Here is a 27,202-nt window from a genome sequence, read left to right as displayed (position 1 = left end):
AGAAAATGTTGAAATCATTGTGGAAGACAGCTGGAAATTTGTAATGCGGATTTCGGTACAGGAGGTGATAGAAGAAATTTGTATCGTGTTTTTGAAACACTGCCTTAAAAGCGTTACTTGTCTGGTGACGGTACACTCAAGGTTTACAACACACTTTCGAAAGGCAACACAGAAAAATCACTGTCAACCTTACACCAACTTAAGCGTAGAGTCCATCATAGATTGCTAGCTCTAAGTAGTAGAAGCAGTCTTGTGATTGATGCACACATTCTTCTATCCTGCAAAGTAAATTCAAGTATCTCTAGAATCTCGCTAATAATTGAGCGACACTGCTTTGATATTAATTGTTAGTTTATAATGCAAGATAAAGAAATAAATTTGTTGGGAGTTTCAACACGAGTAGTTATTTCCTATACTATTCCAATTTAAATCGAGACAAATAGAATAATAAAACACAAAAATATTGATATCACATTTGGAAAACCCCTCCTAATCAGCAGGGTCATATCTAAAACTTTTTTCACTCAAGATCAACCTCGATTTTCATAATTACAAGGTTCAAATGATTTACTACACTAGTTCTACCATCTATTTAAACATTAACATTATAAAACAATCACATGGGAAAAAAAAAAACATTACAATATGCGTTGGGCTAATCTTCATGATTACACAAGTCATATATCTACCTAGATTTTCAACAATGTTTTTGTTGTAATTATCTTAACTAGAAAAGCTTCTCCTGATAATACTCCTTTCTGACCCTTGTACGAAGTTTCCTTACATAGCTTTGCTAAATTATCTGTGTAATAAGCTCCTTAAAACTTCAAGTGTAATAACACTACACAACCCCCGTTTCTATAAACACCTTGTTGTGTAACTCCATTCACCATAAGTTCACACATTCCTTTGTGAGAAGATAAATCACAACCACAACCACATCTTTGTTGAGAGAAAATAAAAGTATACAAATAATGTAACGTACCACTTTTTTTTATAACTATTCTTACCTACGTGGGAGTTTCATATGAATAGAAATTATGAGACTCGTTTTGGACAAACCAATAAAAATTATTCATCAAGGGCAGCATTCACTTTGATGAAAAAGGATAAAAGCGTGATGGATACAATGCGATGGAAAATCGCAAAACAGGGATTGAACCTGACGTGAATCGAACACGCAACCTTCTGATCTGGAGTCAGACGCGCTACCATTGCGCCACAGATCCACCGATGTCTCTGTCTTGAAAATAATATATAAATTAAAACATTCTGTGTTGGAATGATTTTCCCTCAATCTCTGGATTTAGTTTGCGTTTTCTGTGTTCAAAGCAATTAAGACTGCACACATCAGAAGCAGAGTGGCATTGGATAGACAAAGCATCAGAATCTCTATAACTTCCAAACATGCTATTACGCCATAATGAGGATGAAAAATTAACAACCAAAAAAACTTTAAAGAAAGAGCTAACCAAAGTCGAAAACCTAATTAAGTATAAAAAACAATCACAATAGAACTAAATTTCTTATTTCAAAGTATGATTGTATTTAGCATAGTGAGATTTAGAGAGATACAATTGAAAACCTTAGAACTCACACCAACTTTACAACAAAACCACTCAACTTATCAACAACTAAATGGTATACCAGTCCCTGTAACTCTGTGTAAGCTAATGAACAATTTGATACCAATTTCTGAGGAAACAAATGCATCAATGGAAGCATATTCAATTTGGCGAAAGGTAAGAGTGTTGGAATCCCAATCGCTGAGAGTGACTTCTAATGGCTTCTCCATCACCATTCCCACAACTTCCCACGCCATTCTCTTCAACCCCATCCTCATAAACCGCTCCGAACCGTAAACCCCCGCGCCCACCCACCGCAAATCCGCAAAGTTCTCTACCACCAACCCGTGGTCCCGGAGAAGCTTCTGCGCGTCATCTCCGACCCCGACGCCGACGAACGTGAATTGGGGATTAGCCAGGAAGGCGAGGAGAGAAAGGGGAGTGTAATCCTTGTGCAAAAGTTGAAAAATGAGACAGGTTTTCCCGACGCAAAGCTGGAGCGTGGCGGCGGGGTTGTGTTCCCCGACAAGACAGGGGTGCCACTCGATGTCGAGGCCGACGATGAGGTTGTGGAGGACGCGGCGGTTGTTGTGGACAACCTCGCTCACCCATTGGTCAACCTCCGCGGCTCTCTTCGTCACGGTCACGCTCAGGTTTACGCCGTGAAACTCAACTTGGTGTAGCCCAAACACGCGTCTGCGTCTGCGTCTCGGTGGAAGTGGAACCATCATATCGCCCCCCAACAAACTCAAAATTCTGGAAAAGCTTTCCACTTTCGATTAGGTTTGAAACACATAAGGGCAGGAATAGAGAAATCTTTGAATGGAGATGGAAGGAGGGAGGGGGTATATATAATTTCTGTATTGATTAATTTAGTTTTAGGAAAGTGAAGTATTAAGTATGTAGCGATACTTGCTGTTTTTATTTGGTTTTGTGGCGGGGAAAATTATATAGTTTCCAATTTAGTTTTAGGAAAGTACTTACTCAAATTATAAAATAAGAAGCTCAACTCACAATTAAGTTAAGGAACTACTAAAATTGTATTTTTTTCCTTATATTATTCAACTTAAGTCATTGGAATTAAATTTGTTGTAAGTATAGGTGTATTCAATATTTAAGCATTTAGGAACATGTAAGCAATTAAGACACATCTCACAATTAATCACATTCACCCTTTTTATGATTGAATCAATAAAGGTCTTAAGTTTAGAGTTAAAACTTAATAAAGTACCATATTTGCTACTGAATATTCTTCTATTCATAAGCTATGTCATCCTATTATGTAATCATGCCATCTAATTATATAGATATATTTACTGGTTTTAACTAAATATGTTAACTCTTTTATGTTAAAAAATATCTTATTTAATGAAAGTTATACAGGTTATGAAATTTCTTTTTTAATGAAGATTACAGGCATGTTTAATTGTGAGCTGATCCGCCAACTTTTGGCAGATTTGACCATCTTTAGTGGTTTTACTTGACCAAGTCGAACCGTTAAATGTGGTGTTTGGTTATTAGCGGTTTGGAGCAAACCGCTGAAAATGAAAAAGCTGCAATATGCAGTGTTTTTTTTTTTTTTGAAAATAAAGAAGCTAATTCATTAATCATAGGCTGAAACGTTTACAATAAAGATCGATGGAATGGTCAAACATTCTTTACAGTCAGACATAGAAACAACTTCCCTAGCATAGAAAACTTGATTCGCAGACTGTTTTACAAATTTGAAGCTGAATTCTTTGAACGAACTTAAAGCTTCTTTAATGATTTGGTCAAACGTACCCAAGACCGACACTGGTTGAATAGTCTTGCACACCACCTGAGTATCTATTTCCATTCTTCTATCCATTGACAATATCTCCAACGCCATTCTTCTATCTATTGACAATATCTCCATTGGGCTGAACTGCATATCATAGTTCATAGGAGTCTCTTTCTCATTGTCATGTTTGTCACCCAGGATGAGATTCACGTACGCTATGACTAGTTTTATCGTTTCACGCATTATGAAAAAAGAACTCGCCAAGTAAACGAGAGGAAGAAACTCGTCAAAACAACGAGAGAAAAAACACAAAAACTTCAAACAAAATTAAACCAATAAAACAAAGCAAAGGGAAAAACAGTGCGAAAATAAGAGAGTAACGACCGGTAACGGTGGAGATGGAGGAGAAAACAGTGAATGGAGAAAAGACAATGAAGATGGACGCTGCCTGAGGTGGAGATAACAGCAGGGGAAGACGATTGGACGCCGCCTCCAATCCACTTACTTCACGGAGGCGGCGGCCGTAAGGAAAACAAAAGAGGAGAGAACTTCACTAGGGTTTGCTATGAGGAGGCGGCTCTCGGCAATATGCAGTGTTTTTACTTGGCATTTTGGAGAAAGATTTCTCTTTCTCTAAAACGCCCTTGTTTAAGAAAAAAAATTAGAACTATGCGCCAGTTTGGGGCAAATTATTGCCTGAACTATGGTCCACATAGTTGTGTGGACCAAAAATAAAAGGTACATTATTTTTGTACTGAAGATATATTATTTGATAATATATCAAATAATGTACCTTCAGTTCAAAAATAATGTACCCTAAAATAATGTACCTTCAGTACAAAAATAATATACCTTTTATTTATGGTCCATGCAATAATGCTAATTGGCCTAAGCCATAATGTTATGTTTAATTTTGAGCCTTGAGGCTCCTAAGGCTCCCATGCCACTTTTCCCACCGAGGTGGGAAAAGTGGCAAAACTAAAGGGAGCTGAACCAAACTCCCCTTATGTTCTATTCTTTTTAAGTTTTTTTTTTATTTCTTTTATTAAATTATTATTATTATTATTATTATTATTATTATTATTATTTATCCTAAAAAAATATTATAATAATTATTATTATGAAATATATTTATACCTTTTTGGTCATTTTACATGTTAACCGCTAATCTAAACAGACAATTTTACCAAACATCTTTTTACACACCGCTAATACAATCCGTTAATTGCTGATAACCAAACAAGCCCTATACCTTTTTTTTCTTCCCAGAAGGTTAAATCCTCAACCTTAAGGGTCTCTCACGCCCCTATCCGTAGAATATCTAGGAGGATGCAAATCATGGTAACTCAGTTGAACACAAAGGCAATCGTTATATTGTCAACCGGGGTCCACAGTGCACTGTGGACCCAGGTCCAATATACGAAATTTGACTTCATAAGGTACAGAGTTCATGTTCATAATGTACAGAATTATATAGTTGTGGACGCATAAACACTTAACATAATACACATACACATAAACATGATATTTTAATATAAATACAGACAGAGCATGTGTATTATGTTATGAATTTATGTGTCTTTCATCTATATAATTCTTTACATTATGAATTTCAATTCCATAATGTGTATGTGTATTATGTTAAGTGTTTATGTGTACTCATCTATATAATTTTGTGCATTATGAACATGAATTTTGAAACTTATAAAGTGAAATTCTGTATATTGGATCAGGTCCAAAGTGCTAGTCCAACGGGCTATACCTTTTTTCTTTTTGGTGTTAGTAAAGTTGTAAATGGTGATTAAGATATTCTACATTGCATTTTTATTGAATAAAAATATCCTCTTGTTATTATAGTAACGTTAGATTAAGATTGCAAGATGGAAGTAAATAATATGACAATATTAATTTGACCCCTATATTTTAGTTGTCCAATCAATATTGTCATATCGTATTTAAAAATTAAAAAGAAAAACAATTTTATAAGTCTATGATATGCTAATTTCATTCAATTTGTTTAATTATCGGCAATTCAATTGCAATTTGTTAACTTATTTTCACACTTTCATATCCATTTTCACAAATATTTTATATTTCTTTTATATTCATTTGTAAACCAAATGCATTTTAGTGAGCTAATAATTTATTAACCTTACTCTAATGATGTCATTTGTCGTTTAATTACTAGTGACATTGGCAGTGTTGTTATTCGCCATGTCAATAGGTTAGCGAATCATGTAGCTCATGTGCTTGCACGGGCGGCTGATTCTCACTCTGTCCTTGGTACTTGGGATTTCGTTCCCCCTTTCTGTATTTCGCATTTCTTTGAGAATTTAATTTGATCGGTGATTTTTGTTTTTCAAAAAAAAAAGGTGTCATTTGTTTAATTTACAATGTATTTACCTCACAAAATTCTTTGGATTCTAATAAACTATACATAGTTCTGAATTTAAAAATTACCCTCATAACGTGTTTTTTTTTTTTTTTTGAATACAACTAACCCTATTATATTGTAGTATATGTTCATACATACTTTCTCAACCTGTTGAAGCACAAAGAATCAGTATCGCCTCCATTGAGACTCGATCTCATTACCTCCCTGTATATGGGAGAACCACTACGTACATACCATCTCGATCCCATAGCGTGCCTTAGGTGTAGTGTTTGTTTGAACAACCTTAAAGAACCAGCGTCCTTTCGTACATCCATCTACTTGACTACTTGAGCACAAAAAAAATTACACAAATTTCTAGAATTCATTTACATAAAATTCAAGTTAATATCTAATGATACAACAAAATACGGAATAGTATACTTGTATTTATATGGGTCGGGTACAAGGAAAGGTTCCCTAGGCGAGACCGAGCTACGTGACAGTGGGTCGGAGGTTCCTGGTCTCTTTAGCTACTGTATTAGAAGAAATAGCCAAAAGTCCATCTACCGCATTAAATGCGCCTTTTATAGTGGCTCCAATGAGATTTCCGGTCTGGCGGCATGTAGGACGCGTGGCGGACATGCACCGGTCACTCTGTCGGTCCAACATAGCCGCGGATAGGCACGCGGGCGCGGGGTCTCTGGTTCGAACCTCCGCAAAGGCCCTTACTGCTGCCCGGAGCGCAAGGAGGCCCGGCCTGATCAGATCGGGAGGAGGATTCGGAGGGTCTGGTTAACTCCCAACTGGGAACACAGCCCGGGAGATCGGGATACGTAGACCGGGATTTTACCTTTATCATCTAATTTAATCATCAACTATAGTGATTTTTCTTGATTTAGTCCTAAGCGATTTTTTGTGCTTAATTAAGTCATCGACTTTGATAATTTTACTCAATTGAGCCATCTGTTAAGATAACTTGGTAATATCACCTCTATTAATACTCAATTTAGTTATCAACTATAGTAATTTTATCCAAATTAATCTTCGATTATAATGATTTTACACAATTTAGTCATAGACTATAATGAATTTTCTCGATTTAGTCATTGATTCTAACAGTCGAGGACTCAATTGAGTAAAATTATCAAATTTGAGGACCTAATTAAGCACAAAAAATTATTTAGGACTAAATTGAAAAAAATTAATATAGTCAAGGACTAAATTAGATATTAACTCCATAAAATTCTCTTAGACTCTATAAAGATGCATGAAGCAAGGGTTATTTATATAGCCCTTAATTAGGTACTAACTACTAACTTTTTAAAACTTCAACATACTAGTTAGAAATTAATTTTATTAGTTTCATTAACAAAATAATTTAACTAGAGTAACAACTTATCAAAAATTTCTATCTCTCTCTATCCCACAAGACAATTTGGTGTGACTATCTAGGTTCATAATCATGTTGGCAACTAGGTTTCTATACTTAGCTTAGGGTCTTATCCTTTTAGGTTTCTCTTTCACAATTGTCATTTTGTCTTTCAGTCTTCTTCATTCTTCAAGTCAATTTTGTTCTTATTCACGACATCGCAATCACAAGTTCAACACTGCGTTGAAGATGAATGAAGAATTGAAAATAAACGAAGATGCGCAATTTAAATTTGTTTGAATTTTAAATTAATTATTTGTATTTAAAAATTAGATATTTGTTTTTTTAATGAGATTCTTGAAAGTTTGTGATTTTGATTTTTCAAATTCACTTTTAGCGAATGGAATGTGAATTTACCCCAAATCCGTTCCAATACGCTTCGCGCCTACCCTTAGCCCTAAATCATATAGTGCGCATTGAACTTACTATGTGATTTTATTGTACGTACATTGATGATGTCATTTCTGTGTAGTTCGAATGATTTCTCCTTTGATAATATACATATTTATTCTAAGAAACATTCTTTTAAGGTTGGATCAAGAATGGACATATATATGATGTATTCATTAAATTATAATGCCATGTAAAGAACTTGGGGAATCAAAATGCATTGATCATAATTGAGTGTTTAGAGGAACTATTTCTGTAGTTAGTGTTTTTGTTTTTGTTTTTGTTTTTTTTTTTGGGTTCAAAATTGATCATTAGTGAAGGATTGATCTGGTCAATCAAGACTATTTAAGTATATTGGAGTGTAATATACACATGTAGCCATTCGTTAGGGTGAGGAAAAAAATAATCCGTGCGGGATGAGGGAATTGAACCCGACGTGAATCGAACACGCAACCTTCTGATCTGGAGTCAGACGCGCTACCATTGCGCCACGGATCCGCTGTTGATCAATGCGAATCTTAAATCATTTTATACTTGTTTTTATTTAGAATTATATATTACTTGCACGATTACAATGACATATTCATTTTAAATAATTAACAAACAAACTAAATATGATCAAATTAATAATTAACAACTAAATGCAAAAATACTATGGTAATCAAGTAAAATTTAATTTTCAAGTTAGACTTTATCTTGATCTAAGACGAAGTAGGAAGTTTCTTCTATGAACGAGCCAGTAGTTTCGTCTCTGAAATATGAGATGAAGCATATCTTTGTTGCTACGTTTATTATCTTTGATACTAAGCAAAATGGAGGTTGAAGGAGGATAGGCTCTCTCAATTTGTTTGTGACGAAAATGGAATCACCCATCCCAAGTGCCCTACACTCTAGCATCACAGTTTGTAGAGAGGTAAACCATTCACCGTGCACAATGAGCCCCCTTCACTTTCAGGGCCGGCCCTGGAGCAAGTGCAAGGTGGGCACCTGCCCAAGGCCCATCTCTATAGGGGGGCCATAGGGCCATAGGCCATAAGATATATTATATATATAATATATATTACTTTATACTTAGTATATATTAAAAAAAAATAATACGGTTAATTGTTTGGAAGTCAGATTCGAGAAGACTGTCTGACTTTTGAAAGAGACGTTGTCGCACCGTGCACACCAACCGCTCACAACTCACAAGTCACACCGAGCCATCGCAATTCGCAATTCGCAAATAGCAGATTCGCAATCTCAAAGGTATTTAAGTATTTCATGAATTGGCGAATTGTAGTCGGCAGAAATGGCAGAATGCATATTATGTATAATGTATTGTTGACCTGTTCTAATGGCTAATGCTGTTTTTGGGATTCTAATTGCAGAAATTAGGAATTTAGTGATATGGCACATTCTTGTATTAAAGCAATTTCATTTTTTGGAGTTATGCAACCCCTATATGATTTATTTTCAAGTTCTCCAAAAAGGTGAAAAATTTTACTTGATAATGTTCCAAACGTGACTGTGAAATATTTATCAAATACAAGTTGGGAGAGTAGAATATAAAGTGTCAAAGCTATTAGATTTCAAGTGATGAGAAATCAGTGCATATCAAAGTGACAAGCAATGCAAAGCTTTGAGACTGAGAAAAATGGAATTGATTACTGGAAGTTCTGTCTTGGGGGGAAAGGAAAAACAGCTTATGTACAAGGCTTGAGAAACGGTTATAACAGACTAATAGAGGTAGAAATACAAAAATGCCCTTAAGGCTATTAAAGTTATATGAGCTAAGTTCAGTTAGCTAGCTTTTTTTGTCTTCTGAATTGATCTCCTTTCTCTCTTTCAACATCCCCCCCGTAAGCTGGAGCATGAATGTCTTGAAGGCCCTGCTTAGCATGAAAAGCATCAAACATAGGTTTAGTCAATGCTTTGGTGAAGCCATCTGCTACTTGATTGTGGGAGTTTATGCTCAAAAGTTTGATTACTCCCTCATTAACCTTTTGCTTGACCACATGGCAGTCAATCTCTATGTGCTTCGTACGCTCGTGAAAAACATGGTTCTCTGCAATGGCAACTGCAGAGTTATTGTCACAGAATATGGGAACTGGACTGTTCACTGCTGAGTTGAGGTCTGCCAATAGATATATGAGCCATTGGATTTCACAGGTAGTTGAAGCTAATGCCTTGTATTCTACTTCAGAAGATGATCTAGAAATAGTAGCTTGTTTCTTTGTTTTCCAAGAAATCAAGGACTCTCCAAGGTAAATGCAGTAACCAGTAATGGATTTCTTGCTTTCTGTGCAATTTGCCCAATCAGAATCAGAAAATCCTTGAAGCTTGAACTGTGGATTTGCAGGGTAGAAAAGGCCTTTTCCAAGTGATCCTTTCAAGTATCTTAGCACCTTGTGAGCTGCAACCAAGTGGATGTCCCTTGGTTTATCCACAAACTGGCTCAGTTGCTGAACAGCATGTGCTATATCAGGTCTGGTGTTGGTTAGGTAAAGGAGTTTGCCAACCAACCTTCTAAAAATCTTAGGCTGCTCAAGGAGAGTTCCTTCTGAATTGTTCAGTTTCTGGCCTGGCACAGATGGTGTTTTTGAGGGTTTGGATTCCAAGAATCCATTCTCCTGCAAGATTTCCAATGCATATTTTCTTTGACAGATGTTTAGGCCTTTAGAATTTCTGAATGCTTCAATGCCCAAGAAATAATTCAGATTACCAAGGTCTTTGATCTTAAAAGAATTGTCCAGCAGCTGTTTTAGGGCCTTAATTTGATCTGAATCTGTCCCTACAACCAGGATATCATCAACATATACTAGAAGGGCAAGGAATGATTTTTCTGTTTGTTTGGTGAACAGAGAGGGATCTGCAACTGATTGTTTAAAACCATAATCTTCTAAAGCCTTGGTTAACTTTGCATTCCATTGCCTGCTTGCTTGTTTTAGCCCATACAAAGATCTCCTTAATCTGCAAACTTGATTAGGTTTATCTGTTTGAAACCCTGGGAGCAGCACCATGTAGACCTCTTCTTCTAGGTCTCCATGTAAAAAAGCATTGTTGATGTCAAGCTGTTGGATGTCCCAACCCTTTGCAATAGCAACAGCCAGAAAAGTCTTGATGGTTGTCATTCTAGCCACAGGAGAGAAAGTCTCAATGTAGTTCACCCCTAATTGTTGAGTGTACCCCTTTGCAACCAATCTAGCCTTGTACCTTTCAATGGAGCCATCATCCCTATGCTTGACCTTGTAGACCCATTTACATCCAATGGGGATTTTCCCTGATGGTAGGTCTGTCAGAATCCAGGTATTGTTATGATTTAGAGCTTCTATTTCAGTTTGCATAGCATGTCTCCACTCCTCACACTCAACAGCTTCCTTGTATGATTGAGGTTCAGGTATAGAGACTATAGAAGCTGCACAGATCCTGTGATTGAGAGGCAATTGATCATAGGAAATTACGTTAGTGATAGAGTGTGGTGAGGTCCTGTTCTCATCAGAATCCATCATTGAGGAGTGGCAAATGTAATCCTGCAATCTGTTAGGTAAGACTCTTGTCCTTGTTGACCTCCTAGGCTGTGGTAGGTCAATGTGGTCATCTGCTATGTGTCCCTCAGATTGGGATTGCTCAATATAAGTTTCTGATGAGTTGCCCTCAGATGGTAACTGCTCAAAGTGATCAGCTGGACTGGGGCTTGGCTGTTCATCAAAAAAAATTTGCTGAGTGATCAATGTGACCATTATGTCTGACTGCTTCATCACTGTGATGGCTTTGATTCTGATTTTCAAAGATGATTTGCTTGCTGGTTGATTCCCATGATCCACATTCTATATCAGTTGGGATCAAGGGAAGAGAAGGATCAGCAGCTTGTGATCTGGCATTACTGTGCTTGGATTCTGAGGCTTCCTTTCTAACTTTGAGTGGGAAGGTTTGTTCATAGAAATAAACATCTCTAGACACAAATGTGGTTTTATCAGACAGATCATATAAGATGTAGCCCTTTACAGCAGCTGGAAACCCCAAAAAAATGCGCTTTCTAGCTCTTGATTGCATTTTGTTTCTGCCTTGTGCAACAGTTCCAGCAAAACACAAGCATCCAAAAGGTCTCAACTGACTGTAATCAACATCCTTCTTATACAAAATTTGATAAGGACTATTACCTTGCAGAACTTCAGTAGGTAATCTATTGATTAAGAAGGAGGCATGGAGAACACAGTGACCCCAGAATCCATCTATTACTCCGGATTGAAACTTGAGAGCCCTTGCAATGTTCAGAATATGCTGATGCTTTCTTTCAACCACTCCATTCTGTTGGGGTGTATAGGCACAACTTCTTTGGTGTATGATCCCTTTGTCATTAAAAAAAAAACTGCTCAACATGAACTCTCCACCATTGTCTGTCCTAACCACCTTGATCTTTATTGTAAATTGAGTCCTCACATAGCTATAGAAATTCTGAAATATGGATTTCACTTCTGACTTATGTCTCATCAGATGTAGCCATGTGAACTTGCTGTGTTCATCTACAATGGTTAAAAAGTAGTGTTCCCCTCTCATAGAAGCCACTGGGAAAGGTCCCCACACATCCATGTGAATTAGATCAAAAATCCTTTCTGTTGTAGTTGTGCTAGTAGGGAAGTTTGGTCTCCTTTGTTTAGCAAAATGACAAGTGTCACACACAAAATCAAAGTTGCATTTCTGAGGAAGCACAAGTTTTATTCCTTTCAACAATCTCATTTTATTTATAGGGAAATGCCCTAATCTAGTATGCCATAATTCTGCAGAAACACTACTGCAAACAGAATTTGAACTAGAATTATAAACACATATTCTCTTCTTGACAGGAGGCTTGGTGATCAGGTACAGTCCATCTTTTTCATTAGCAAAACCATTCATTATTCCAAAGTGCCCCTGAAGGGTACAAGAATCAGCCCTCACAACAATTTCACAATTGGATTGTCTTAGCAACTTGCTAGCAGATATGATATTGAAGGTGAAAGATGGAATAAGTAACACATTCTGCAACATTATATCCATTAAGGGTGTGCATTCGGTTAACCGACGGTTAACCGAACCGAACTACCAAAACCGAATTAACCGAACTTGCAAAACCCTTTAACTGTTAACCAAACCGAAGTTTCTATTTCCGAATTAACCGAACCGAATTTTTTTTCGATTAATCGGTTGGTTAACTGATTAACCGAAGTTTTAAATCAAAATTTGAAATTCTTTAAATTATATACAGACAATTACTGCTTGAAAAAATTACATGGAAAATAAATATTGTACATAAAAATACACAAGAGTGAGGGTGCAAATTTGTGAATCTGAGTCGTTACTTCATCTTGGAGCCGTGCCTCCGACTCTGTGGAGTAGACAACTAGATGTCTAGACATAGACGTAGCACGGCGGTGGTATGGTGGAGACACAGCACAAGTGCACGACAGCAGTTGGAGCACAATAGCAGATCTGGACTCTAGAGCTTGGAAGCACTAAGCAAAATAGCAGATCTGGAGTGTGGAAGCGGTGAAGACGTCAGCAAGAGTGTGCGACGGTGGCCTAGAGCAGATCCTCGTGGTGGGCTGATGGCCGGCCGCTGGTGAAGGGAGATGGCGACTGAGGCGTGAAGAATCAGATATTCAAATGAGAATAAGAGTATAGACATACAGAGGGGCGGCAGTGGCTGTGGATGTGGTGGTGAAGGTGGTGAGACTGAGAGAGACAAAGTGCGAGAGAGAGACAGAGTGCGGGAGATATAGTGAGGGGCTAGGGGTTGGGGCCTGGGGCGGCTGGTGGTGGCGGACTGGCAGTGGTTGGTGGCCGGGTAGGCAGGGATTGAGAGAGACAGAGAGGGGGCTGGCGGCTGATTACAAATTAGGGATTTCAGATTTGGCTCTTTGTTTAACATGTTAATATATATATATATATATTCGGTTATCCGTTCGGTTAATTCGGTTAACCGGCTGTTTCGAACCGAATTAACCGTTAACCGAAAATATAGAAATCTTTTAACCGTTCACCGAACCGAAAAACTTCGGTTCGGTTACGGTTAACCGAAAAAGCTCGGTTCGGTCGGTTAATTACGGTTAACCAAAATTTTGCACACCCCTAATATCCATGTGTAGCCTCACCTGACCTATGTGAGTAACTTCTACCTTATTCCCATTAGGTAATTTTACCAACACTCCATGAACAGCAATATAGACATCAAAATACTCTAGGGAACACACAATATGGTCAGTTGCTCCTGAATCTAGGATCCAAACATTTGAGAGATTTAGAATAGCATTAACAGAAAGTTTAGAGGTTGACCTGCCTTCATTGTGATCACTTTCCATTGAGTGTTTGAAGTCAGGCCTGAGTCCAGTGTTGGTGACTGCCATTACTGCACTTGTGGAGGCCTGATTGCCTTGGCTTTGCAATAATGCCATGAGTTTTTGGAGTTGCTCAGTGGAAAGTCCAACATCACCAATGTGATTAACAGAGGCATAAGCATTGGAATTCTGCTGTATCTCTTGATTCTGCCTTCCCTTAGACTTATAGCCTGCTACCCACCCAGGAGGGTAGCTATGTTTCTTGTAGCACTTCTCAACTGTGTGGCCTTGCATCCCACAGTAAGTGCACTTAGGAACATTCTTTCCTGAACTAGCATTGAACCTTCTTTTGTTGTATGAATTAGATGCTGCTACAACAGACTGCTCTTCTGTATAATTCTGCACTGCATTGGTCTGAACAAGATCATTGCCCTTAACATAGACCGAGTTCTTGAGTTTTCTCTCCATTTTCAAAGTCATATTCAGCACCTTTTCCATGGTAGGAATAGGTTCCATAACAAGGATCCCTGACTTGATGTTTTCATATTCCTCATTCAGCCATTCCAAGAACCTGATAATCTGATCCTCTTCTTTTTCTTTCTGAATCTTACTCACTAGGGCACAAGAACACTTAGGCATACACTCACAAGCAGGGATAGGTCTCATAGCATTTAATTGCATCCATAACGCATTGATTTTAGTAAAGTATTCGTTGATAGATTGATTACCTTGTGAGGACCTATATATCTCATTCGGTAATTCAGCAATTCGGTGAGGATCGACTTGAGAATACCTTTTTCTGAGGACATTCCATATGTCTGCTGCGACATCAAAATATAGAACTCCTTCTGCAATCGTAGGGCTAAGCGATTTGAAGATCCACGAACACACAATGTTATTGCATCTCTTCCAGACTGCAAATTTTGGATCGGCTTCTTCTGGTTTCGCAATACTTCCGTCCGCGAAACCGAACTTGTTCTTGACTTCGAGCGCTATCTTCATCGCTCTACTCCAAGAGTTGTAGTTAATTTCAGACAGAGGTGGAGACACGAGAATGAGATTCGGATTCTCCGTAATGTGTAGGTACAGCGGATCATCAAACTCATCGGTGCGTTGAGTTGAATTTTGATTCGGATTCGAAGCTCCTCCTACCTGTCCTTCAACTAAGAAACCTTCATCGTTTTCCGCCATTACCGCTGCGGCATAGCTTCGATGAAGCTCTGATACAATGATGAGAAATCAGTGCATATCAAAGTGACAAGCAATGCAAAGCTTTGAGACTGAGAAAAATGGAATTGATTACTAGAAGTTCTGTCTTGGGGGGAAAAGAAAACCAGCTTATGTACAAGGCTTGAGAAACGGTTATAACAGACTAATAGAGGTAGAAATAGAAAAATGCCCTTAAGGCTATTAAAGCTATATGAGCTAAGTTCAGCTAGCTAGCTTCTTTTTTCTTCTGAATTGATCTCCTTTCTCTTTTTCAACATCAAGCTCCTTAAATAAGATTGGCTTTGTTAGAATTATCTCAATCTTGTGTCTTTGCGTAAACCACCCGATGCTTGGGTCTGGAGGGCTGAGTCCAAAGGGAACTACTCAGTCATATCATGTTACAGACTGATTTGTGTTGAAGTCCAACAACATGAGCCTTGGAAATTAATTTGGAAGTTGCATGTTCCTCCCAAGGTAAAGTTGTTCTGCTAGCAACTTGCCTCATCTGTTATCCCCACGCATGAAGCTTTGTTGATTAAGCATATTCCTTGTGATTTAATGTGTGACATGTGTGGACAGGAGTTGGAGACAACCAAGCATTTATTTAAGGACCGCCAGCAAGCTAGAACAATTTGGTCTCGCATGGGGCTGCCAGCTTCATCGCTTGGTTCACAAGGTACTTTCACAGATTGGTTTTTTAAATTATTATCAGTGCTTAATGAGGAGTTGAGAGAAAAGTTTGTGATGATTTGTTGGGGGTTGNGGGGGGGGGGGGGGGTCGAAATGACAAGGTGTGGAAGGAAACCCCTTTTATGTGCAACAATGGAATGAATTTGGCTCTTTCATTTCTAAATAGTTAGACAGCAGCAAATGTGAGTTCTGTGGATAGAATGGTGGGAGGAACTGATTTTGATAAATGGAAGCCGCCGGATCTTGGCCGTATAAAATTGAATACAGATGCAGCGTTTGATGAGGAGAACAATATGATGGGCCTAGGCTGGATTCTACGAGATGATGATGGCCATTTCTTTGCGTCGAAAGGAGTGAATATACTGGTAAGGTATGAGGTTAAGGAGGCAAAGGCGGTATGCATTCGAGAAGCGCTCAGTTGGTTAAAGGGAATGAGCATAGGAGATGTGGATGTGGAAACGGATTCCGATTCTCAGTTGGTTTATTATGCATTAGGTTGACTTTTTTAATTCAGTTTTTGGATTTATTATTGATGATATTAAAGAAGTTGCATCCACGATTGACGGTGTACACTTCCACTTTGTTAAGCGATCTGCGAATCATTCTGCTCACATTGTTGCTCGAAAAGCCGTTTCTGTGTCAGGTTGCGGGGATGGTTTGATAGCCCTCGTCATTATCTTGTCGATTGTCTTCTTTCTAATTCAATGAATTAAGTCTTATTGTTCAAAAAAATAAAATTACCCTCATAGCGTGCCTTAGGTGTAGCGTCCTCTCGTTCATCCATCTACTTGAGCACAAAAAAAAAATATATACATCCACAAATAATCATTTTAAACTTCAACATACTAGTTAGAGATTAATTTTATTAGTTAATTTCATTAACAAAATTAATTTAAAACGGGTAACAATTTATTAAAAATTTCTCTCTCTACACCACAGAAGACGATTTGGTGTGACTATCTAGGTTCATAATCAAGTTGGCAACTAGAAATATATATTGAAACAATTTCAATGTTATTTAATAATATAATTTTTTCTTATATCACACATAATAAGTCACAAGTGGAACGGACAATTTGAGACAACTCATTAACATGACACAAAATTGGACACAAAAATATAGAAATTACTTGGTGTACTCCCATTTTATACTCTCAATCTGTACTCCCTCACACATGTTTTTGATGCAGACACTTTCCTGTGGGTTCACATGATGAAAATAATCAATGTCTGTTTGACACCTCAGAGAGTAAAAGTAAGATAGTAGAATTTGGGGGTATGTGTAGTAGAACTCCAAAAATAATGGGTAAGTGTGTAGCGGCAAATTATGCTATGGACTCGGGTCCACCTTACAAGGTGGACTCAGGTCCATGTTCACAATTTAAAAGGTCTATGTTCACAATTTTAAATCTTAATATACAAAATTGCATTACTCAATATTCACAACTTTTGAACTCTATATTCACAATTTTGTTATATAGATTCAAAAATTGTGTTATACTATTGAATATAGAGTTATAAAATTATGAATATAGAGTTCTGAAATTGTGAAAATGGAGTTCAAAAATTTTGAACATACAGTTGTAAAATTGTGAACATGGACATGAGTCTACCTTACAAGGTGAACTCGGTCCATGGCATAACAACTGGTGTTTAGCTTTATGTGAACTTTGAAGATATTTGGTTATATTAATGCAACTTTTACTTTAAACTCTATAAAATTGCTTCATAAAATAGCATTAGTCAAATCCTCGTCACTTTATGTTATGAAAGTGAGCTTCTTTCTTTAAGTACTATTGTTCATGAAGCACAAAGAGTCAACAGTCATTTCCACTGAAACTAAAACCCACTCCCTTCTACGTGAGAGTATAAACCGAGTACCACTAGACCACAAGATCTTTGGCCTTTTGAGATTCTTTAATTTAGCGTATGTTTTGAAAGTTTCTTTTGTAAGCTGAGTTTTTGGATTCGTCATTTAATTGTTGGAGTATTTTATGACTACTCTATATCTATCTTTGGTGTAAGATTAATGAGTGGGAGTCAAGGCATACATGTTGGTTCCTAGCTAGCTAGTAATTATCCATTAGAGATAGTGCTAATATAAAGAACTAGTCATAAAATATATTAATTAGCATTATATTAATAGTCGGAAACATATTTGTAAGAATTGTATGGATCATATTAGGGGTGAGCAAGAATCTGCCAAATATGCTCCAATTTGTCAAATTCACTCACATTCTATCCACATCTACTTAAAGTGCAATTCAAATCTAAAATTATAATTGAATTTTAGCTTTGGGTTTTAGGTTTCTCTTTCACAATTGTCATTTCTAACTTTCCGTCTTTTTCATTCTTCAAGTCAGATTTGTTCTTATTCACGACGTCACAATCACATTTCAACATTTTGTTGAAGATGAATGCAGAATTGAAGATTAACCAAAATTTGTTATTTAAATTTGTTTGAATTTTAAAATTAATTATTTGTATTTAAAAATTAGATATTGTTTTTTTAATCAAATTCTTGAAGGTAAAATATTTAATGCACCGCCAGTGTATAAGTGCTATACACCGGCGGTGAACAACAATGTGACACGTCATTAAAAAAAATTCAATGTCAACAAAGCCCTCCTTTGCAAATAAACAACTTTCTAAATCATTATTATTTTAATTAAACAACTTTCTCAATCATTATTATTTTAATTATTTTTTTACTATATTATTATTTTAATTATTTAATTTCATTAAAATAAATTCCACATCTCTGATTTCTTGCGACTTGCGGGTTTCGCTTAAGGGACCAGGCTAGGCGAGTAACATCTTGACTTCACTCAGCTCGTTCTTGCCCTAGCTCTTTTGCTTGCCATTGCCCTGGAGTGCTTAGCAAGATCAGTAATAATTTCAATAGTGTCTTCTTCTTCATTGAGAGAATCTTTTGCCCCTGTACCCATTTCTTGGGACTTGAGAGTCCTCCTTTTAGCATCAGTGGTGGAAGTGGGGGTGGTGGCATGGACTAGCTCTTCAATGGCTAGTTTTTATTTGGCGAAGACTCAATTGAGTGTTTGATTGGCCGGGTTTGTCGAAACCCAACGTGTCTTGATGATCAAAGAACTTACCTGTAGATTGAGAGCCTAACCTTCCGATCCCTCGAACCTTGAGAGCTGTCAAGAATTTAATATGTCGATCCTTCTTTATACCTTGGCCGGGGAATTGTTGTTATTAGCTGAAACCAGTATGTGGGTATTTGGAAACAGGTGGTGGGGAAAGAGGTAGTGATCTTGGAGTTGAGGAAGGGGAATATGGTGGCTGCAAAGGAGGGCTTTGTTGACTTTGCAAAGGTGGTGGGGAAGCTAGCCACCGGAAACTGAGAATGATCGAAGAGTTTGCTCGAATCAATGGAAGAGAACATATATGACAAAAACCTAGAAATTACTCTTTAAATCGGTGCCCGAGCCCTGTTGCAATGTTTTCTCCATTCGTAGAGCTTTGTAGAAAGCCTTGGAGAAGACAGACAATTCAAACTGAAAACATATCTTTTGTTTAAAATATAACCACCATCACCAATCCAAAACTTAATCAACTCACAGGAAACAAGTACCGCATCTCTAGCTCTCCTTCAATATTGATAGGGATAAAATCCCGCTCTCCGCTCTCCGTTTCCCAGTCTACCGATCTACATGCGGCTACCAGTGTTTTCTCACCTAAGTACTTCACCCGACCTTCCGGTCCACGTAGGCCGGTTAAACCGACATCCCGCCCTTTCCTTAGCGCGCCATTTAGCTAGTAGTCCCAGCCTATTGGGAACTCGCATTTGGCTTCCGTGCGTAGGGCCGTCGAGCAGGCCGGTGCATGCTTGACACGCGTAACACATGCCGTAAGGCCGGGATGCTTCCCGAGGCCACCTATAAAAAGGCACATTTATTGCTAGAGGAAAGGTTTTTGACTGTTTTATCTTCTGAATAGTCAAAGAGACCGGGAACCTCTGACTCACTGTCACGTAGACCGGTTTCGTATAGGGTATTCCTACTTGTACCCGTTTGAGTATTAATACAGAGTATTTCATCCGTACTTCCGTATATACTTTATCAAATATAGCTTTGTTGACATTGAATAGAACTTATATACCGGCGGTGCATTAAATATTTTTCTATTCTTGAAAGTTTGTGGTTTTGAATTTTTTTTAACACTTGAAATCTTGTATTATAATTTATTTTATTTTTTAAACTTAAAATTCATCATCCTATTCGCATTCAATCCGTTAAATCAACTATTAATAGATAAAATTAGATTGGATTTGCACTCCTAACGGATTGGGATTTTACAAATCCACCTTTAGCAGATGGGATGTGATTGTGAATTCACCACAAATCCGCTCCGCGCTTACCCCTGACCCTAAATCATACAGTGCGCATTGAACTTAATACTTATCATGTGACTTTATTGTATGTATGTTAATGATGTCACTTCTGTGTAGTGCAAATAATAATTTCTCCTTTAATAATACACATATTTATTCTTAGAAACATTCTTTAAGGTTGGACCAAGAATGGACATATATACGATTTATTCATTAAATTATAATGCCATGTAAAGAACTTGGAAAATCAAAATGCAATGATCATAATTGGGTGATTAGAGGAACTATTTCTGTAGTTAATGTTGTTTTTTTTGGTTCAAAATTGATCATTTTTTTAATGACAATCCTGATGAAGCACAAAGAGTCAATAGTTAACTCAACTGAGAATCGAACCCACTCATATCATTCATGTGGGAGTATTAACCGGGACACCAGGTGCCACTAGACCACAAGATCTTTGGCATTCAAAATTGATCATAGTTGGTTAAAGATTGATTTGGTGAATTAAGATTATTTAAGTATACCCAATACCATATAAGATAGGTGGACTCGTATTCAAAATACATAATTTACATAGCTGTGAACATTTGAATATTCGATATCAAGGAGGACCGGAGTCCACAATAATTTGTCATCCCTCTCACTGTTGCACTTTCTGCTGCATGTATTTTGATTTTGTATATTGGAGTGTAATATGGACACATTGTAGGCATTCGTTAGGGTGAGGAAAAAGATAATCCGTGATGGATCGGGGGATTGAACCCGACGTGAATCGAACACGCAACCTTCTGATCTGGAGTCAGACGCGCTACCATTGCGCCACGGATCCGCTGGTGAGTACTATGAAACTTTTATCCTTTTATACCTCTTGCTTTATTTTTTTATTTAGAATCAATACCTCTTTTAGTTGCATGATTACAATGATAATATTCATTTTAAATAATTAACAAACAAATTAAATATAATCAAATTAATATTGATAACTAAATGTAAAAATACTATGGTAATCAATCATATGATTTAAAGTAAAATTTAGTTTTCAAGTTAGACTTCGCTTTGATCTAAAATGAAGTAAGAAGCTTTTTCTATAAACGAGTAAGTAGTTTCATCTTTAAAATATGAGATAAAGCTCTCTTATAGTTGTTGCTTCATTTATGATCTCTGAGACTAAGCAAAATGCTTCGTCTCTCAATTTCTTTCGTGGTGGCGGTGGTGTGGTGGATGGAGGTCAGGGTCTCTCAATTTATTTGTTACAAAAAGATGGACGCCCACCTTAGGTACCCCACACTCCAACCCGACAGTCTGTGGATAGGTAAATCATTCATTTTGCACAATGAGTCTCCATCACTTTAAGTTGTTGTTTCTACACTGTCGTGGATGAAACTCAATTCTTGATATCTTGTGACAAATTTTACCTTTGTGACTAATTAAGCTATGCATATTGACAGGTCTCTCACTTTGTTTCGTGGTCCAATGGAGGGGATAAGATCTTCAGAGCAATGCTGGTCTGCTGGAGTTTGGTAGGAAAGAAAAAGAACTTTCACATCATTTATGAAATTTACAATGACACATCACCTTAGGTTCAATATTTACACTCTTGTTTCTTTTAATTTGGTAGCTCAATTACATTTTACGGAGTATTATATAATTTGTAACTTATTTAAACCATATTTTCTTATAAAAATAATTCTTCATTTTAAATAATTGCAAAAGAAAATGATTAAATATTATCTTGAAAAACTATTTAATGTTAGCTTTTTAATTAAATAATACCTCACTGTATTTATCAAATAGCACAACCCATTAGTGGGATAATTGCATCAGCATAGTAATTAGTAAGGGTGTATTTAATTCAAATATCAGAATCGAAATAGTACCCAAAATTAAATACTTGATAATGATAATGATAATTAATTAAGGTAAAATGAATTCCTTTATTTGATAGTAAATAAGAAATGAAATCAATCTTTCAAAAAAAAATTAAATCAAAATAATTAATTAATTAATTAAATATATACATATATATATATATATACACACACATAAAAGAACAAAATAGCACTTTTTACCCTTAAATTGTTTCATTTTTAAAAATTCAATCCTTGTCCGTTAATTTAAAAATTTAGCCCCTCAATTGTTTGGAGAGAATGAATCACCGTGCCAACCATGTTGGTTTATGCGTTTGTCTATACATTCTGGTTATCGCAAACGCAATATATATGAATCAAATATCAATCAATAATTGTAAGCATTGTTGTAACAATAGGGTACAAAATACGGAGTATCAAATAATGAAATAATACAGTCATAGCTTGCCACTGAGACTAATTAGAACTTGGAAAGTGTTTCAAAATTTATCTATGGAACCATGGCAGAAGCCATTCCCTCAATGTAGAGGGGGAAATTTTACCAGATAGAGATGTCTTCCAGGCAAGGTATATGCACAATGTAAAATACGCAAAACTTTTAGATAGGAGTATTTGTATATATTTGTATATATTGTATGAATATCATCCACCACCCTTCATTTTCCAAGTGAACTATCGCCTCAGGCTTTCCACAACATAATCCGCATAGAGGTTCCTGGCAAACGCATCAAATTGCAATTAAACATTTCTAGAGAGATAATTAATGACGGAAACACAAGTTCAAGTACACTCTTCTATTTGATATGTGACGGCATTCATAATGCAAGAATGGAAATATGTCAAAGGCAAAGGTTTGAAAACTTACATGGAATGCTGGATGGCTTCATAAGCATCAGATGCTGGTAGAAAGTCATTAACTGCAACTTCCTTGTTCTCATTCTTCTTGTCTGAATAATTGTTAAGTATCAAATATTTTCACCTTTGTATTAGAATCAGCTGTTAAAACGAAGATCTTTAAAACATAATTCCTGTTCCCATTTATAATCTTTATGAAAGGATACAATCCTCAAAGAAGCGGCGGATCTCAGCCAAACGATGTGGTGGAAGCTCCTTGATGTCTGTGTAGTGTCTGTACTCAGGGTCATCAGCACACACTGCAATTATCTTGTCATCTTTTTCTCCCTGAATTTCAACTACTGTTAAATATTGCTTTAGGTTTATAGAATTAAATTTTAATGGATCGCTATTTACCTGATCAATCATGGGCATAAGACCAATTGCTCTGGCCCGGAGAAAGCAGCCTGGGAGGATAGGTTCCTAATCATCACAAACAACAGTCAGCATCTTAAAATATACAAAATAACAAAAGTTAAAGGCAACACAAATAACAGTATGCACTTTGTTAAATACAATAGCTAAACTGCCCGTTTCATCACAAATAACAATAGCACTTCGCTAGTAGTTTAAACCTTTGGAGATGATGTTTCCACTATGGCATTTTTGAGATAGCTTCTTCAACCAAATAGTATTAACTTACATATACTGGGAACACAAACATATGCACAAAGCTAACCAAATTGAAATAAATAGCATATTGCAAAAAGATGCAAATCTTTAAAAAATTAAATAAAACTAAAACCTTGTAGAGAAAACAGGAAGCTCTTTAAACTACATCGGCTAAAAATTGCACCTACTAGAATTTGTAGAAAGGATTTGGAAGAGAAATCAGACCTGCATGATAACTAAAACATCCATAGGGTCACTGTCTTCACAAATAGTACGAGGGATGAAACCATAGTTATGGGGATAGACAACTGATGAGTAAAGCACACGATCAACCTGCAGAAGAATATACATTTCAGTAGACCTGTTAGATATTTTGTTCAACACTCTACGGGATAGGTTCTTCCACAGTTCTAAACTCTTTTTTACCCACTTTTCCTGGTAAGACTGATTGCTTTGGCTCTGGTCATTAATATTCTATTTAACTTGTAAATTTACCAATGTCTAAAGGTTTAAATTGAACCCTGGACCCAATGCATAATGAAAGTGTAACCTACACGGCTACACCTATAGCCACCAAACCAAAAATCAATTTGTCAATAACTTGTTTATACAAAAGTATAGCATTTTATGCAGCTTAAAGCCTTCTAATAATATTTACCAGGATTTGACTATATTCTTTGTCCAAGTTTAATAACATTGTTTACATGTTCCTAAAATTGAGTTGACTATATTAAAGAATTGCAATAAGAAACTATTCGTTTGAATTGCATGTTAAAAAAAATTATGGAGTATATCATTATTTTTGTAAAATATTCCAAATATTTGTAAAGTAAAATAACTACTGTATATTTGAACAAGTGCATTTTTTATACAACCATATTGGTTGAACTTAAGCTTGTACAACCATAGCAATAGCGGATTTGATTTGTAACCTTCCATATACAATGAAAGTAAAAAAATTATGAATCACAAATTGTAAATTAATGCATGAGTATACTTGAAAGAGATGGACAGATGGGAACAAATATAACCTACAGAAATTTTTTCCCCAGGCCAACCATTCACCTAAATATTGGCGGGCTCAGGCTGGCTCCAGTTCAATTTTTTTCCTGAGCTCAACCAGCCTGACTGATGGGTATACATTTGAGTACCTAGTCAAGAAGCATTGTGCATGTTTTCAATAAACAATTTGTGATATTTTTTACCTTGATAAGTCCAGTCTTCTTATCCAGTTCATACTTCACCTTACCCCCCTTGCTGATCTCAATTACCTGCATAGATATAGAAAAACTTAACCTGAAATCCTTGTCCACACAAAAAAAAACCTGATACCAAATTAGTCCATTAAATATCATGGCATTCCCCGAGTATAACAGAAGTAAATCCATATGGTCAAGGTCAATGAGCACTTGAGCATTCAAATGGGAGGTTAAGACAATATCAACATCAACATTTTCTTTTTCAAATTTCTGATGGATTTGCTTGAGGGTTCAAATAGGATTAGCTCATTTGCTTGTTGCACATAAATGGTAATAAGACGTATATGTTTTTTTACATTAAATTAAAAATTTTTACGGAGTTCAAAGCAGTGGGATATGATTTACCGCATGATATGAGTCCTAACTAAATTTCTAAAATGAACAAATTGAAAATTCAGAAGGAACATTTTAGAAGTCAAGTAATCTGAAAGATTTGAGCAAAGTGAATGCTTACCACATTGAAAACCTTTGGAGCTTCAGGCCCTGGATCAGATCACAAGACACGGATCAAGTAACTTTAAACTCCAAAAAGTTATCAAATCTAGATATGGGCAGAATTTAGTTAAATACCTATCTCAAGATCATGCCAAGGATGGGCAGCAACTGATCTCCGAGTCATGGAAGATAGTATCCTTTCATTAAGTGGCGGATGGGAGGACATAATGGCCTTGGGAGCTTTGTTTGGTGTTTCAATAGGTGGAACCATAGTTGGAAACTGGACATTTAAAAAAAAAAAAAAAAAAAGGAGTGGATCATAAGCACAGAGACAACAGTTGAGTGCGTAGGCACAACAACGAACAGAGCACTTCATCCCAAGGAAAGTTTACATGTAAATGTAGGACCTATGCTATTCAACTTCCAGCATCCTCATCCACACAAAAGCAGAAACCAAATCATAATCAAAATGTTGATTCAGAATTCAGACGTACTGCTTTCTGGCAAATGCACAACTACATTTCCCTAAAGTATCAATTTGGAGTCTTTATTATTTGCACAATAAGATCCATTATTTTAATAACAGCAACTTCTTAAAAAGAGCTAGTATGATACAATCCAGGCACATTTGTTGCATGATTCTTTTGCCAGATCAGCACATGAAGACAAGAAATCATCAAAAAATAAATAACAAACAGACAGTATAAACAGAGAAATCATTCTATACCTCCATAAAGGATCCCTCCCTGAACTGAACCTTCTGACAATCGTGAAATTAAAAAAATATATGCAATTAAAAGCCGCACCAGCATGCACTCATATATAGTACGTATAAACTTTTTAAAAATACAGTAAAGCCAGCTTAGAAAATCAGCACGGTATTTGAAAACGAAGCCAAAAAAGCATGAAGAAAATCCTGGCGTGATTACCACAGAGAGCGTGAAATGCGCGTGTTTTCAAAACGTATATCTCACGCACTCACCACGTATAATGCGTGGCAAGAACAGTAAAACCAGTATCCAATCAAGCAAAAAGAACGGAAGAAAACATTTTAAAAAATGGTAGAAATGTCTTCTCCACAATATACGCTCACAGATACATGAATGCAGAAATGAACAGAAGCACAAATAAGGTGAAATAAGCAGAAATATAGCAACAAAAAACTCAGAAATGCATTGAAGAAAAACAATCCACACCTCTGGAGACGAAATCGAAGCGTCGGTGAAAGCAAGTCAGATCTGAACAACTAAGCGTAACAACAACGGCAATGAGAATAGAATACTCAATAAAGAGATTCTACTATTCTAGACAGAGAAAGAAACCCTAGAGAGAGAAGAGAGGAGAAGCAGTTGAAAGCCAATGCCGCGTTCCCGCTATGTTCAGCAACGTATCATTTAAAGCGAGCTGAGGAAAAAAAGAAAAAGGAAAATTAGTCAGTTACACGTCGTTTAATCCTCAGCATATTCAAAGGAATTTTAAACCTTGTTAAAATTTTAAAGAAAATAAATCAAATATATCCTTTTTTTTTAAATGAATAGTGCAATTCAATGTCTAACTAAAAACATTCATAAAGCTGCGTGGGGTTTAGCCTAATTGGTTCATCATATGACTTAAAAGTCATGACTAAAGGCAACAATATGGAGGTTCGAAGATCCAAGAATGTTGGAAGTTTGGAAGATTTGGATTAGATTCCTTGTGCGTACGTGAAGATTAAGATTGACCAGTGGGCTGATTGTATGACTTGAGATTTACCTCGGTTGCGAGGTTAGTGAGTTTAGAATTAGTCCGACAAAGCTAGGAGCCTTAGATCACCCAAATTTTAAAAAAAAAAAAATTAAATTACTATAGATCGATCTAATTATACCAATTTAATCAGTCATCAATGGTCTTTTTGAGTCCAAGAGAAATTATAATATAAAAAATTGCTTTATAATATCAATATTCAATCATCATAGTACGAAATAAAAAGTAAAATGAGAATACAAATTACAAAATTTTTAATGAAATGTTTCGTTTACACGAGGAAATGGAATCAGAAGATTCGTAGGGAATAAAAGTATAAAAC

The 27,202-nt window shown here is 36.4% G+C and overlaps 2 protein-coding genes and 3 non-coding genes across 7 annotated transcripts; all 5 read right to left on the bottom strand.

Moving 5' to 3' along the window:
* Positions 1 to 1,157: 1,157 nt before the first annotated feature.
* On the bottom strand, positions 1,158 to 1,229 carry TRNAW-CCA. The gene has a single exon. It is a non-coding gene; the product is annotated as a tRNA-Trp (tRNA).
* Positions 1,230 to 1,503: 274 nt separating this feature from the next.
* Positions 1,504 to 2,293, bottom strand: LOC116029875 (exonuclease 3'-5' domain-containing protein 2-like). The gene has a single exon (XM_031271918.1). It carries the CDS (start codon positions 2,291 to 2,293, stop codon positions 1,628 to 1,630), a length of 666 nt encoding a protein of 221 aa, XP_031127778.1. The 3' UTR covers positions 1,504 to 1,627.
* A 5,653-nt stretch (positions 2,294 to 7,946) lies between these two features.
* On the bottom strand, positions 7,947 to 8,018 carry TRNAW-CCA. Its single transcript has one exon. It is a non-coding gene; the product is annotated as a tRNA-Trp (tRNA).
* Positions 8,019 to 20,826: 12,808 nt separating this feature from the next.
* TRNAW-CCA lies at positions 20,827 to 20,898 on the bottom strand. Its single transcript has one exon. It is a non-coding gene; the product is annotated as a tRNA-Trp (tRNA).
* Positions 20,899 to 22,285: 1,387 nt separating this feature from the next.
* On the bottom strand, positions 22,286 to 26,528 carry LOC116028987 (soluble inorganic pyrophosphatase 4-like). 3 transcript variants are annotated; one of them, XM_031270859.1, is made up of 10 exons: positions 26,334 to 26,525; positions 25,865 to 25,897; positions 25,273 to 25,417; positions 25,157 to 25,185; positions 24,649 to 24,714; positions 23,669 to 23,776; positions 23,189 to 23,254; positions 22,999 to 23,119; positions 22,803 to 22,884; positions 22,286 to 22,652 (listed from the first exon to the last, which is right to left on the bottom strand). In XM_031270859.1, exons 2-10 carry the CDS (start codon positions 25,868 to 25,870, stop codon positions 22,610 to 22,612), a joined length of 666 nt encoding a protein of 221 aa, XP_031126719.1. In that variant the 5' UTR covers positions 25,871 to 25,897; positions 26,334 to 26,525; the 3' UTR covers positions 22,286 to 22,609. The 3 variants fall into 3 exon arrangements, with proteins under 3 accessions (XP_031126719.1, XP_031126717.1, XP_031126718.1); XM_031270857.1 differs by having other exon boundaries at positions 22,999 to 23,254; positions 26,334 to 26,528; XM_031270858.1 differs by lacking the exon at positions 25,865 to 25,897 and having other exon boundaries at positions 22,999 to 23,254; positions 26,334 to 26,526.
* Positions 26,529 to 27,202: the final 674 nt, after the last annotated feature.

This window comes from Ipomoea triloba, chromosome 9 (assembly GCF_003576645.1).
Source record: "Ipomoea triloba cultivar NCNSP0323 chromosome 9, ASM357664v1".
Lineage (NCBI taxonomy): Eukaryota > Viridiplantae > Streptophyta > Magnoliopsida > Solanales > Convolvulaceae > Ipomoea > Ipomoea triloba.
This window is presented reverse-complemented; position numbering and strand designations above follow the sequence as displayed.